This window comes from Schistosoma haematobium, chromosome ZW (genome assembly GCF_000699445.3).
Source record: "Schistosoma haematobium chromosome ZW, whole genome shotgun sequence".
In the NCBI taxonomy this organism is placed as follows: Eukaryota; Metazoa; Platyhelminthes; class Trematoda; order Strigeidida; family Schistosomatidae; genus Schistosoma; species Schistosoma haematobium.
The window spans coordinates 54204270-54218283 of NC_067195.1; the positions used below are offsets into that span (position 1 = coordinate 54204270).

Consider the following 14014-nt stretch of genomic DNA (forward strand, 5'->3'; position numbering starts at 1 on the left):
CAGTACGAGAGTATTCAGAAAAAACTAAAGCAATATTGGACATTGAATTTGGTCGCCTTTGTACTTTTGTTAATACGCATCTAACGTGTCATTTCGGTCAGACGTAGATGGCGGTGAAATGGTAAATGTGTCTAGACTAGCCCTTATATTTGGGCTTTGTGGACTTGTACACGCCACTTTCTCAGCTGCACAGCGTAAACTCTTAATAATTTAAACTACCATACCTTATTTAACTTATATAGATCGTTCATATATTCGTCTAACTGATCAGGAGTATATCTCGTTACCGACAGACGTAATTTTATCAGTTTATTGTGATTAATTATAACCTACGTAGATTGTTGTTCAAATATTTCTCTCATTCATTACTGTGTGCGTAGGAGTTGTTGGTCTTTCTGGGACTTTAAAGGAAATAGAAGCCGCCTCAGAATTTAGAGAGAAGTATGTCAGAATATATATCTAAAGTGTTCTTAAGAACTTGGGATTCACTTGGAAATCATCCATCATTCTATATCTTCCATCACCGCAGACTCCCTTGTTTGTCACAAACTACTCATTAGTGTTTTGTGTTGTCATTGCAGTCCGATGACCCCTAACCCTCTTGCTTCTGCCCTAGGACACACAGATTCAGTGACAGCATTGTCACTCTCTGATAATCTCTTAGCTTCTGGAGGGGAGGATGGAAATACATATCTCTGGTCTTTGGATCAAAGTCAATTTCCCGTTCTCTGTGCCCCAAGACTAGATCATTGTTCTAGTCTCAAATTTAGTGCAGCAAGATCACATATTCTGTACAGCGCATATGGTCAGCAAATCGTCTCATGGGATATTCGTCGTATGACTGAGCCAGTTGTTACTTGGGAGGCAAATTAAATTTTGTAACTGTACCTAACCTTTTCACTCTAGGTTAATGATGATGAAATCAACTCAATTGATTTTTCTGGAGATGAGCATCGTCTTTCGTCTGCAGATGATTCTGGAGCTGTTCAGATTATTGACGTGAATAATGGCCAGGTTACACGTACTCTTAAGAAACATGATAACATATGTTCTTCAGCCAAATTTCGTCCTGGTCGAACCTGGCAATTAGTTAGTGGTGGTCTTGATTGCAGAGTTATTGTCTCTGACTGGAAGGGCTCTGGTCTCGGTGTGATCATTTTTGAAATGGATGAAATCGTTGAAAGTCCTGATGAATTCTTACAGTCCTTACCAACTGATTCAGACTGGCGCCATGGATCAAGCACAAGTAGTAATGATAATGTGGAAATCGACTACGATAATTCAAATGATACAGATTTTGAAGCTACTTACGCAACCGGACATTCTCAAATTATCGCTGATAGTAGTTCCCTAAGTCCATCCTCTGGGATTGGTTCCGAGTCCAGAAGCGAACACTCTGTTTTGAGTGATGATGAGCATCTCAGGATTACTAGCGATCATTCGTATTCACGAACCCGTCACACAGAACGACGTGTAAGTTATACACTTTAAACGAGTTAATATCGTAATAACCACTGGTCAACGGCCGGTAAATTCTTCTGTGATGACATTTTGGTACTCCCATGTATATTGATATGTTGAGACTTGTGTTGTTACTCTCTTATTCTATATACTTGTCCTAACGACCGAATGACAGTTAACTTAGTACAAATATTATGAGTATATTTTGGGTAGTTTCAGAATAAAACGGTTGCACTGTGGTTGAAGATTTAAAATCACCCTTGTCATCAGTCCTACTATTTAGAGCTGACAAATTTGCTGAACCAATGAGCTACATCTGGTGTCACTGATTAGTATTATCATCATTCCCCTCTCTCGCTCTTTCAGAAGATACATGATGCGATGACTAGTAAGTTTCGTGATCAACTGATTAATGTTAGTCTGGTATTCTGTAATTGCTTCTTTGTGCGATGTTACGATTTACTATAATACAATCAACCACTGACGTATAAATGTATAGGTTTGCCACCACTTCAGCATGACCTATTCAGGTTGCTACGCTTCAGACTAAAAACAGTTCATTACAAAACCAATCAGGTTTCAACATGTTTTACCCACTTTTAAAGAGCATAGTAACCAACAGTTGTACCTTCCAACATCAGCGTTACTTCGGATTCCTTGAAACCGTCTACCTAGAAGAAGTGTTTCTTACTTATAAATGGTGATGCTGATTATTCAAATATCAATGAACCAACATCCTTAAGTAAAGGATAGACCTTCAGTCGATCATAGCGTAGAACCTGACAAAATTAGGCGTTAACTGGGATACAGTTCCTACTTTCGTATAAACCAGAGTCAGTAACAACGTAGAACTTCATGTATACATCAGTTCGGGTTGCCATACCACATTACCAGATAGATGCTGTTGTCGATTCAAATCCTGTAGTGGTAGAGGTAATAAATGGAGGGAATTATCAAGTACTATCTTTTCCAAGGTTAAATTTCCATTTGAAAAGACATTTGTGGCTTACCTGTCATAAACTCGCTTGCCTTATATCAGTTTAGATACATATATCAGGCGATTTCTGACGTAATTCATTTATTGTGTATACGTACTTGGATTTAAACCATACTTTGATTGAGAGATGGTGATACTATATGGCTTCTCGGGTTTAAGTCGAGCAATTAAATCACAAAACCACCTCTTTAGCTTTCAAATGTCTTGTCTATAAGTGTCCCTATTTTCTTTAAATGTGTGGGTTAGTCACTTGTCTCACAAAACCTGGACAGTTTTCCTTGGTATCTGTGCACACTTATCCACAATTACTAGTCTACAATGTTTTCTGATTTTCCTACGACATTAAAATCAATAGAATCCCTTCTCAATTTATTACTGTAATCGAAAATGTGTACAACTACTACGAGTTAGCACCATTTTTCGACTCTAAATACTTCGAAAAAGCTACCTGTATCTTTTTAGCGAATCATCCAAATTAATTGATAAATTCATTCGTAGTGATATCCTGTTTTGTTTAGCCATCTTATTAGTATACTTTCATTATTTTAGGCAGCGGCAAGTCATTTGATGACATTTCAGTGTAGATAATTATATTAAATTTTGCTTTGGTTGTTAGAAGGGGCATTGACCTCGTGAAATCCGAAAATTCTCGGCTTTTATCATGAGGCGGCAGTTCGTTCTGTTCTACTTTACGGCTGCGAAACATGGCCGTTAAGAGTAAAAAATACTCGTAAATTACTAGTAATTGACCACAGATGACTTAGAAATATTGCTGGTGTCTGCTGGGATCACCGGGTAAGTAGTAGTGAGGTTAGACCCAGGGTATTAGGGAATGATAGTAAATCAGTTGGTGAGGTTGTGAATCTTCATCGACTGAGATGGTTGGGCCACGTGTTGCGTATGCCTGAACACCGATTACCAAGACCCACAATGCTGACTAGTGTTGGGAATGGTTGGAATTAAGATAGGGGCGCCCAAACCAAAACGTGGCATCAGTGCTTGAAGTCACTAACTCCGTTACGGAGTGGGTGTGGTCCATATGTGGTCCAGTTCACGAAGTCCTGGTTACAGTAATATTACTATTATTGCCTTTCTATACTTCCATATTATGTCTAGTAGAGATTTCTAATGATTCCGTTTTCTATCAGCTTACTATTGATAATAATATTTCCAGTGTTCGGATATTTCACCAGTCAACTATTATTTTACAGGAGCTACCACATGTTTCCGATCACCGCATATCATCTAATCATGTAACGTGGAGATCTGGATTGCCAATTAATCCTCCAATGGTTCACTCTGTTGCTTGTTCAGTGTCCGGAGATTTTGTGGCTGCCGGACTTGAAAGTAGCACTATCGAATTATTCGCGGGTGACGGCAAGCGTTTGAACCATTTAGAGTCACTCTATGGTCACACACGCGGGGTATCGGCTCTTCATTTCATTGATGTAAGTTTGAATTTTCAGTGTTATTTATCTATTCAAGTCTTCATTGTAATTTAACGTTTAATTTCATAATAATATGGTGGTGGTATTGGCATACTTTTCATGACAAGCACAGCTGAAATTAATTACCGGTAGTACCACATTTTCGTTATCATTTTCGATCAACATAACCAGTTCCTCTATTTAGAGTGACTCAGCAGTAATCCTAAGTGTGTCATGTTCTTTATGGAAATTTTGATTGAACTGATTATATTTGTACTATATGTTTATTGCATTAAACTTATGTATGTTTAGGTGTTTTTGGTCATAGAATTTGTGTTAATTCATAAAAGAATACTTTTAGAAACTAAATAGGTTCTTAGTCACTTCACACTACTGATTTCTTCAATGTAAATGAGTGGTATATCTAATTACGTATAATCGTATACCGCTAGATTTGTTTACCATTATTAAATTCTTCAATAAGCAATCAAATGTGTCGGAGACAAAATGACTTATAAGCTGATTATCCATATTTATTCCAAACGTACATTATTTGTCCAGTAAATACACAAACTGACTTGTTTCTGGTGAAATTTCGAAAATGGCTTGTGGAGAATAAGATTGATGTCTCCTAAACCTTTTAACATAACTTCGCTATAATCTTCATCTGTTCTTTGTTCATAGACAGTACCGTTGATTAGATGAGTGCTAGGATGTTTATAATCAGTAAATATTGAACTTAGGTATTCAAAGAGATAAACATCCTAAACTCTAACCGAGAATTGTCGTAAAACAGAACCTTTCGTTGACTAATTAAACAATCATTTTAAAAGATTAAACATAGCGTGGCCACGTCACTTGGCACTTAATCTTAAAAATGAAAGTTATCTATGTTATGTTGCATTCGTTTTCAATCTTTAAGGATTCATTCTTAATCAGTGGTGGCAATGATCAAAATATATTCGTCTGGACACTTGGATCCGAAGTTACAGGTTACAATGTATTTCATGGCGAGAAAGTTAGTGCTTTTGAAGGGACACGTCTTGATCGTATCATAGTTGCAGATTTCTCCCCTGTTATCCAAGTACGTCTTGTTTTATTGTTCTTTATATTATTTATAATATTGATACTTTATCACTTGGGGTGCAATAGAAAAGAACCCATAGATGTCCCACATTAATTTCTGTAAGTGAATTTGTTTTTATGGTTGTGTATGATAAAATTGTAGGCACCTCAGTTATTCTTCTGAATCATTCTTGAAATATGATGGCTAGCAACTAATTCTAATTTCTCTGGATGTATCCGTATTGAATATATCATCCTATTGTTCATTACTACCATATTGTGCTACTTTAGTTGTTATTTACCTCCTTGTACTCAGCGAAAACTAATGGAAAACTTTTTGCTGTGAGGTTCGAAACTCCCCCCAAATGCCCTTGTACGGTCGAGGACAGGGAGTTGGAAAACCCTGGTTTCAAACCGATGATGCACATGGAGTCCTGGATCCTGGGGGAACAAACGGCTTATGAAAATATTGTTGGTCACCGGCTACCATGAGACTGCATCTCAACGTTGATCCACCGCCTTGTGGATTAGACCTCTAGGTCAAAGGCTCGGGGAGTGACCCCCTAAGAGAACCATTTGCTTTGGTTTGGGTTCACGGGTAGTTTCCCACCCCACACACAAGTCGAATGATGAAGTGTGGCGCATATATATTTAGTGGCTCCTCGTACCAATTTTTGTGTGTAATTTATTTATGTCCATCGTTATATTGATGTTGGGGGTTACTAGTTTAACAATGCCTCTTGTACTTAAGATTTGTACCTGCTAGGAATAAGTGGTTGTCTAGGCATAATTGCACCAAACGGACACTGTTATTTGTTCGTTGGGATGGTATACCAAATAACATCCAAATGTTTCAATTTGGCTCTTTTCTTACACGTACATGGGTGTTAAAATCTAAGATTATTGCTTCCTGTAAGACAGCTTGTATTCAATCCGACCTGCAGAGAGCCGGTGATCAATTTTATTACTGTTCTTAGAGCCTATTCATTGTTTTGAGGGTGAGTTAACTAACATTTCTGCGTATGTGTGTTTGCAATGAGGGGCACGATTCTTCTATCTTAGATCTTGGTTCTCAGGTCGTAGATCAACCAGGAAACTTTTTGAGATTTCGGCTCTAAATTCTTGGTATCAGTTACAGTATTTTAAACATGTCTTTTCCAATGATGATAGTTCATTTCGAAAAGTTGAATTGTGTGACAGGCTTTAGTATTTACATCAATTCTAAAACCCTCATTAGTGTATTAGTGGTGACCGTAATTTCTTACTTCACGACGTTGATTCTGATTATCTACTGTTATAACCCTATCATAACAAATAATGCAGTAGTAGGTTCTTTGTCGTATCTCAGTCTTTGCGGATATCATGTAAGTCATGCTGACATTCGATAGTATGTGTTCAGGTGTGGTGGCGATTATTTAGTTGATCCGCTATCTTAAAACATCAGTTTTCACGTTTCACAAATGTCATCCCAGGGACTTCTCATAGAACACTATTTGCGGACTCTGTGATTAAGTTGTAAAAGCGAATATGTAGTCAATGTATGTTACACATCGTCATTGGGATTCACTATGTGCCTACAATACTTATGAATCTGTGATCAACAATCGAGCTCTTCTTATACGATCGTCTCCGATATCGATAACGTCCATTCATACACAACGCCTAAACAAGGAACGCCATAAATCACCAGGCCTAGATGACTTACTTCCGGCCCTTTTTAATGATGGTGGTGACTTTCTTGTCAAGGAACTGACTGGGTTGTTTATCGAGGTTTGGCAATTAGAATGTGGTCCAACATATAATAAGTTGACAGTTGTGCCTATCTTTAAAAAGGGTTCACGTCGTTTCTGATATAACTATCGGGGAATAAGTCTACTTTTGATTGCGTCCAAACTATAGGCTTCCGTCATACTTTATAGATTGTTCAAAACCCAAGAAAGATAGGATCGCAATGAACAGGTTGATTTTCGTTCTGGTCGAGGATGCATTCATCATATCCACCCTCCTCAAAAGGTTAGAACATCGTCATACCTATCACAGGCCAACAGTCGTAGTGTTTCTTGACATCAGGGCTGCCTTCGATTCGTTGAATAGGCCTGTTCTCTGGGATTGTCTATTGAAGAAGTGTGTGCATGAGAAGTTTATTAACATCGTGAAAGCCCTTTATACAAACACCTCAGGTAGTGAGGGCATACAACCACCTTTCTTTATTTTTCCATTCACGAAGTAGGGTTAGACAGGGTTGCCCGATCTCACCATTCCTCTTCAACTTTTCCATCGATGATACTCTGGAAACAGTTTTGATGGATGTAGGTAATGATGGTGTGGATCCGTTGCCTGGAGACTTTCCGACCTTGAGTATGCGGATGATATTGTCCTACTGTGCAATGATACCCTAGCTATGCAATTTGCACTTGATCAGTTGGCAATCAGTGTCCGTAGGTTATGGTATGTCCTTTGCACCTTCGAAGTACAAAATACTTTTACAAGACTGGCAGGACCCTAAACCTGCACTTAATCTAGGTAGCTGCATGAGTGATGAAGTCAATTCATGCATAGTAAAACCCAGAGTGGTTTATGCCAATCTGGGCCATCTTTGGCGCCTTCGTGATGTTAGTCTGTCTGTAAAAGGTCGGATCTACAACGCTTCAGTGAGACGAGTTTTACTCTATGGTTGTGGAACCTGGCCTGGCCCCTCCGATTTGAGGACTTTGACGATTCACTGTGTTTGATCATCGTTGTCTTCGAAGGGTTGCTGACATCCAGTGACAACACCATGAGTAGCGAGAAAATCAAAAGTAGGTTTCAGGAACAACTGAGGTCACACTTAGGTAGTTCTGAAAACGAGGCTGACCCAGATGTTGCTTGGAAAGCTATACCAGCAGCTGTGGAAACAGCAGTGACATCTATCAGTGATTTAAACCAATGGATTTCTTCAAGGTCTATTGCACTCATGGCTTCTCGCAAACTCATCCCATCAGGTTCCGAACATGATGAAGAGCGACAACAAATCAGATCTAGGTTAAGAAAAAGTCTAAGAAACGACCGTAAGCAGTGTTGTCAACGAAAGCAAAAGAGATGGAAAAGGCGGCGACTATAGGGAACACAAGACAGCTCTACAGACTAATAAAAGAAACTGGAATTAATAAGTCAAGTGTAAGTCGGACTATTTCGGAAAAAGACGACACTATCATCTCCCAGTCCAGACGTTTATAGCGATGGGCGGAACATTTCAGAGAACAGTTCAGCTGGCCTTCAGCTACTCGACGACTACCCTCCATTCCCAGACAGTGTGAATGGAACATTGAAGTAGGTCCCCCAACTCTAGCTGAAATTCAAAAGGCTGTAGCTAATCTGAAACGAGGAAGGGCAGCCGGTCCAGATGGATTGGCTCCGGAGGTCTTTAAGGATGGTGGTCCAATTTTAGCGATTAGGTTGACTAATATTTTAGCCAAGATCTGGGAGTTAGACGTTATCCCATCTGACTGGTCACAATCACTTATCGTCCCAATATATAAGAGAAGGTTAAAATCAGCCTGTGACAACCATAGAGGGATTAGTTTAACTAATATAGTATCTAAAATACTAGCCTCGATAATTATCGGACGCCCAACTAAGACTCGTGAACTGCAAACACGAGAGAATCAAGCTGGCTTCAGACCTGGTCGTGGCTGCATCGACCACATATTCACCATTCGTCAGGTTCTGGAACACAGGCATACTTATCGGCGTCCGACAATGGTGGTCTTTCTTGACTTAAAAGCAGCATTTGACTCGGTAGACCGCGAGATACTGTGGCAGTGGCGTACCTCAGAAGTACATAAACCTTGTGAAGGCTCTTTACTCGAACACTACTAGTCGAGTCAGAGCTTATGGCGAACTGTCATCTGCTTTTGCAACCTCAAGTGGTGTCCGTCAAGGCTGTCCACTTTCTCCATTTTTGTTTAACTTCATCATAGACCTATTGATGGAAATAACATTCTCGTCTACTGAATTCTCGGGTATTGATCTCCTTCCAGGAGGTCCACTTATCGACTTAGAATACGCAGATGATATAGTTCTGTTTGGTAGAAAGATGGACATATTATAGATTCTCAATACAGGAGATTGAATCGATGGGCAGAACACCTCGGGTATCAGTTCAACTGGCCTTCAGCCACACTTCGGTTTCCCACGACTTCCAGTCAACCTGAATGGCATGTTAATGTAGGTCCTCCGTCTCTTTACGAAGTTGAAAAAGCCATAGGAAATCTGAAGCGAGGGAGAGCAGCAGGCCCTGACAGGTTTACTCCCGAGATTTTTAAGGATGGTGGTCCAGTATTAGCAGTGAGATTAACTGAGGTTTTAGGTAGAATTTGGGAACTGGACGTAATCCCATCTGACTTGTCTCAATCACTGATTGTGCCAGTATAAAAAGGACAAAAGTCCTCTTGTGACAATCACAGAGGAATCAGTTTGACTAATATAGTGTCTAAAATATTAGCTTCAATAATACTTCGACGCCTAATCAAAGCTCGTGAAGAGCAGATTAGAGAAAACCAGGCTGGTTTTCGAACTGGACGTGGTTGTATAGATCAGATATTCACACTACGTCAGGTTCTAGAACACAGACACACATTCAGACGCCCCACAATGGTAGTATTTCTCGACCTTAAGGCGGCATTCGACTCTGTTGATCGTGAGGTTCTATGGCAGTGTTTGTCACTGAAAGGAGTACCAAAGAAGTACATTAACCTTATAAAGGCTCTCTACTCGAACACAACTGGTAGAGTGAGAGCTTATGGCAAACTGTCATCAGAATTGATTACCTTAAGTGGTGTTCGTCAGGGCTGTCCACTCTCCCCATTCTTGTTCAACTTTGTCATTGACGTACTTTTAGAGATAACACTTTCCTCGTCTAGATTTCCAGGGGTTGAACTTCTACCAGGAGGTTCACTTGTTGACTTAGGATATGCAGATGACATAGTTTTATTTGGTGAAGACGCTGACAAAATGCAGTCTTCTGACCACTCTAAGCAACAATGCAAGCATGTTCGGGATGCGATTCTCTCCCTCGAAATGCAAAATGTTGCTTCAGGATTGGGTTACATCGACACCCGAACTAGTGATAGGGAGTGAAGTAGTTGAGTGTGTCGACCGCTTCACTTATCTTGGAAGTCTCATCAGCCCTTGTGGTCTGGTGTGTGACGAAATCTCAGCACGGATACAGAAGGCTCGACTAGCTTTTGCCAACTTGCGTCACTTATGGCGTAGGCAAGATATTCGTCTATCAACTAAAGGACGTGTTTACTGCGCAGCAGTTCGTCCCGTCCTACTTTATGGCAGTGAAACATGGCCGGTAAGAGTAGAGGATATCCGTAGGTTACTAGTATTCGATCATAGGTGTCTTCGAAACATTGCTCGTATATCATGGGACCATCGAGTAAGTAACACAGTTGTTAGGAAACGGATATTAGGTAAGGATGGCAAATCAATTGATGAAGTAGTGAAACTTCATCAGTTGAGATGGCTGGGACACGTGTTACGTATGCCCAACCACCGACTACCTCGACGTGCTATGTTCAGTGGTATAGGGGTAGGTTGGAAGAAAGCTGGAGGCGGCCAAACCAAAACATGGCACAAGTCCACGAAGTCACTGACAAGTGGACTGAGTCATGTTGGTAGGTGTAGACTACCTGGTTGGGGACCGCGAGATGATAGCAACCGATGGTTAGAGACCCTGAATGACATGGCTCAAAATCGTTTGCAATGGTGCAGATGCATCCACTCTTTGTGTTCTCTCAAATTCCAATCTCCTAAATTCTCATTGTCTCTTTTTTTCTCTTCCCAAATTTATTTCACTGTATTATACTCTTTAAATAACATCTCCAAACACTAATCTTCCCGATTACTGCTTATACTCTTATTACCTCTACCACTACGGGATTTGAACCGATCACTGCATCTCTGTGCTAATGTGGTGTGGCAACTCGAACTGATGTACGTACGTACGTACGAAGTTCTACGTTGTTACTGACTGACTGACTGAGTTCTGTTTGGTGAAGACGCTGATAAAATGCAGAGTCTATTGGTAGCACTGAGTAACCATGACAGCATGTTTGGAATGCGCTTATCTCCCTCTAAATGCAAGCTGCTGCTTCAGGACTGGTCTGCGTCAACACCTGAACTAAAGATAGAGAGTGAAGTAGTCGGACGCGTTGACAACTTCACTTATCTTGGAAGTCTGATCAGCCCTAATGGGTTGATGTCTGACGAAATCTCAGCACGGATTCGAAAAGCTCGCTTGGCTTTTGCCAACTTACGTCACCTATGGCTAAGGCGAGATATCTGTCTATCAATTAAGGGACGAGTATACTGCGCGGCAGTCCGTTCTGTTTTAATTTTCGGCAGCGAAACATGGCCGTTAAGAGTAGAAGATACTCGTAAGCTACTAGTATTTGACCACAGATGACTTAGAAATATTGCTGGTGTCTGCTGGGATCACCGGGTAAGTAGTAGTGAGGTTAGACCCAGGGTATTAGGGAATGATAGTAAATCAGTTGGTGAGGTTGTGAATCTTCATCGACTGAGATGGTTGGGCCACGTGTTGCGTATGCCTGAACACCGATTACCAAGACCCACAATGCTGACTAGTGTTGGGAATGGTTGGAATTAAGATAGGGGCGCCCAAACCAAAACGTGGCATCAGTGCTGGAAGTCACTAACTTCTAGTCTGAGCGATGTTGGTAGATGCAGACTACTTGGTTGGGATCCGCGTGACTATTGTAACCAATGGTTGGAGACTGTTGGACAATGCTCAGAATCGATCACAATGGAGTCGGTGTATACAGTCTATGTCTTCCCTTGAACTAAGAGATTAAAATCGCTTCATATCTTTCTTCGTACTAAATCTTTCTTCCTGTTCTATATCCTTGTATGCAATCTTTCTTTTATATATTACCACCTTTTAATTAACTACTTTTATGAATCCGGTGTTCATCTTGTTGTGTTAATGAGGTATGGCAACTTGGTCCGATGCATATATGTGCCTGGTCCTACGTTGTAGCTGACTGACTGACACCATCTTGGTAATGCAGAGATCCACCATCGTGTGTTCAGGCACAACGACGATGATTCAGTTGGTGTCACTACCTTGAAACATCAAATTTGGTGGCTCGGACATGTCCTACGAATGTCGTCCCAGAGAATTCGGTGTCGTGCATTATTCGCCGTTGCTGGGAACGGTTGGAACAAGCGGAGAGATGGTCAGTGTATGACGGTGTCGTGGCATGAAGGAAAGCTATACAAGAGTGGCTTGTGTGGGTCTTTAACGACCCCCTGTTAGGTTCCTAGAGACGTTATCAGACATGGCTCAGAATAGAAGCCAGTAGCAATCCTGTTGTAACGTTCTCTTACTTCATAAAGTGGGCGTAACTTTTCTGACTGAAAGAATTCTTCCTGGTAATATTTTTGCTAACTGAACCGTTTCTCCCATTATTATTAATTATTATTATTTCACTCTCATACACCGATTCCTGTTCATTGTCACCCTTTTATTAAAATCACCATCCGTTCTCTATCTCTTCATAACGTCACTGTTACTGTGTGGCGTATATGTATTTGATACTCTCTTGTGCCGGTGTGTATGTGCCCAGGTAAATAAATAATTCGACTGTATCAGCCGTTACATAGTAGGTGTGGTTCATATGTGGTCCAGTTCACGAAGTCCTAGGTGACTACCTGGTTACAGTATTATTATTAGTTTTTTTCTGTACATAGGAAAGGTGTTACCGTGTGTAATTTGCATTTCCTTATATAAGACTGTATCACATATGTGTTCTCTATAATCCTCTCTTGTGTTCAGTATTTATGGTTTCTCAGTATTTTTTTCTGTTGTATTATTAATACAGTTACTCACTTATTATGTCATTTGTCAAAAATTAAACAATCATATGGTTCAATTCATATGGCTAATCGAACGCTAAAAGTGCACTAGTTTTCCCAAACCCTATCATATGACCTTTATTTCCTTTGCAGTTGTACTATCATAACTGATAAAAGATTTATTTCTTGTAGCATTTAAGCGTGAAATGTTGTACATGCAACTGCCGTCATCGTAAGGTAATCAAAGGATTATCAGTTGAAGGTTGTGCAGATTGTTGACTTTAAATTGATATCATGAATGGATCAATGTTACAGTACCATTGAAAACCTCGAAGTAGTGGACGGCCGTTTCGTCCTAGTGTGGAACTCCTCAAAAGTGCGCATCTACGGTCCCGCACATGGGATACGAACGCAGGATCTTCTGTCTCGCTCATGAACGCTTAAACTCTAGACTACTGAGCCGACATCCAACGGCGTTAATGTCTAATTTCATCCAATCCACGACATTGCATGTCCGTCAACCATTGTCTTCAGTGAGTAACTGCCTTACAGCAGGCACTGTTGGACTCCTGTGGTCATGACTCAGTGGTCTAGAGATGAAGTGTTCATGCGCGAGACCGAAGGCTTTGTGTTTGAGTCCCACGTACGGGACCGTAGATGCGCACTGTTGAGGAGTTCCACACTAGGACGAAACGGCCGTCCACTGCTTCGAGGTTTTCAATGGTAGTGTAACATTGATCCATTCATGATATCGATTTAAAGTCAACAATATCCACAACCCTATATTGATAATTATCATGTGCTCACTAGTGACTGACTTGAAGACGGATTTCTTGGAGTTCTAGTGAGAAGCTGTGGTCAGTGGAATTCAACCGTGTCTGCTATGAGGCAATCACTCACTGAAGACAATGGTGTACGAGCACTCAATATCTTAAATTTTTTTAATCAAAGGATTGTTTGTGTTTTAGTTTCTCCTTTCGTTTTTGATATGTTTTCATAACTCTTGTCAACAATGTGCACTTCGCAACCTTGTTTACAATGTAAATGGATTCAGCTACTACCTTGCTTTATGGATTTCATTGTTATTGGTCACTACAAATCATCATTTGTTTTTTTTTTGTATTTTAAAGTTTTGCTCCTGACAACTGTCTAATCTCAAATTGTTTGACTTTTTCAGGTACTGAATCTGTCTATCCAGTGA

At 40.3% G+C, this 14014-nt stretch overlaps 1 protein-coding gene across 1 annotated transcript; it reads left to right on the forward strand.

Annotated features, from left to right (window-relative positions):
* Positions 1-585: 585 nt before the first annotated feature.
* On the forward strand, positions 586-14014 carry WDR53 (WD repeat-containing protein 53; the record flags this gene model as incomplete). The annotated part of the gene is made up of 5 exons (XM_051218788.1): positions 586-864; positions 907-1473; positions 3670-3906; positions 4808-4969; positions 13991-14014. 5 exons carry the CDS (start codon positions 586-588, stop codon positions 14012-14014), a joined length of 1269 nt encoding a protein of 422 aa, XP_051071869.1.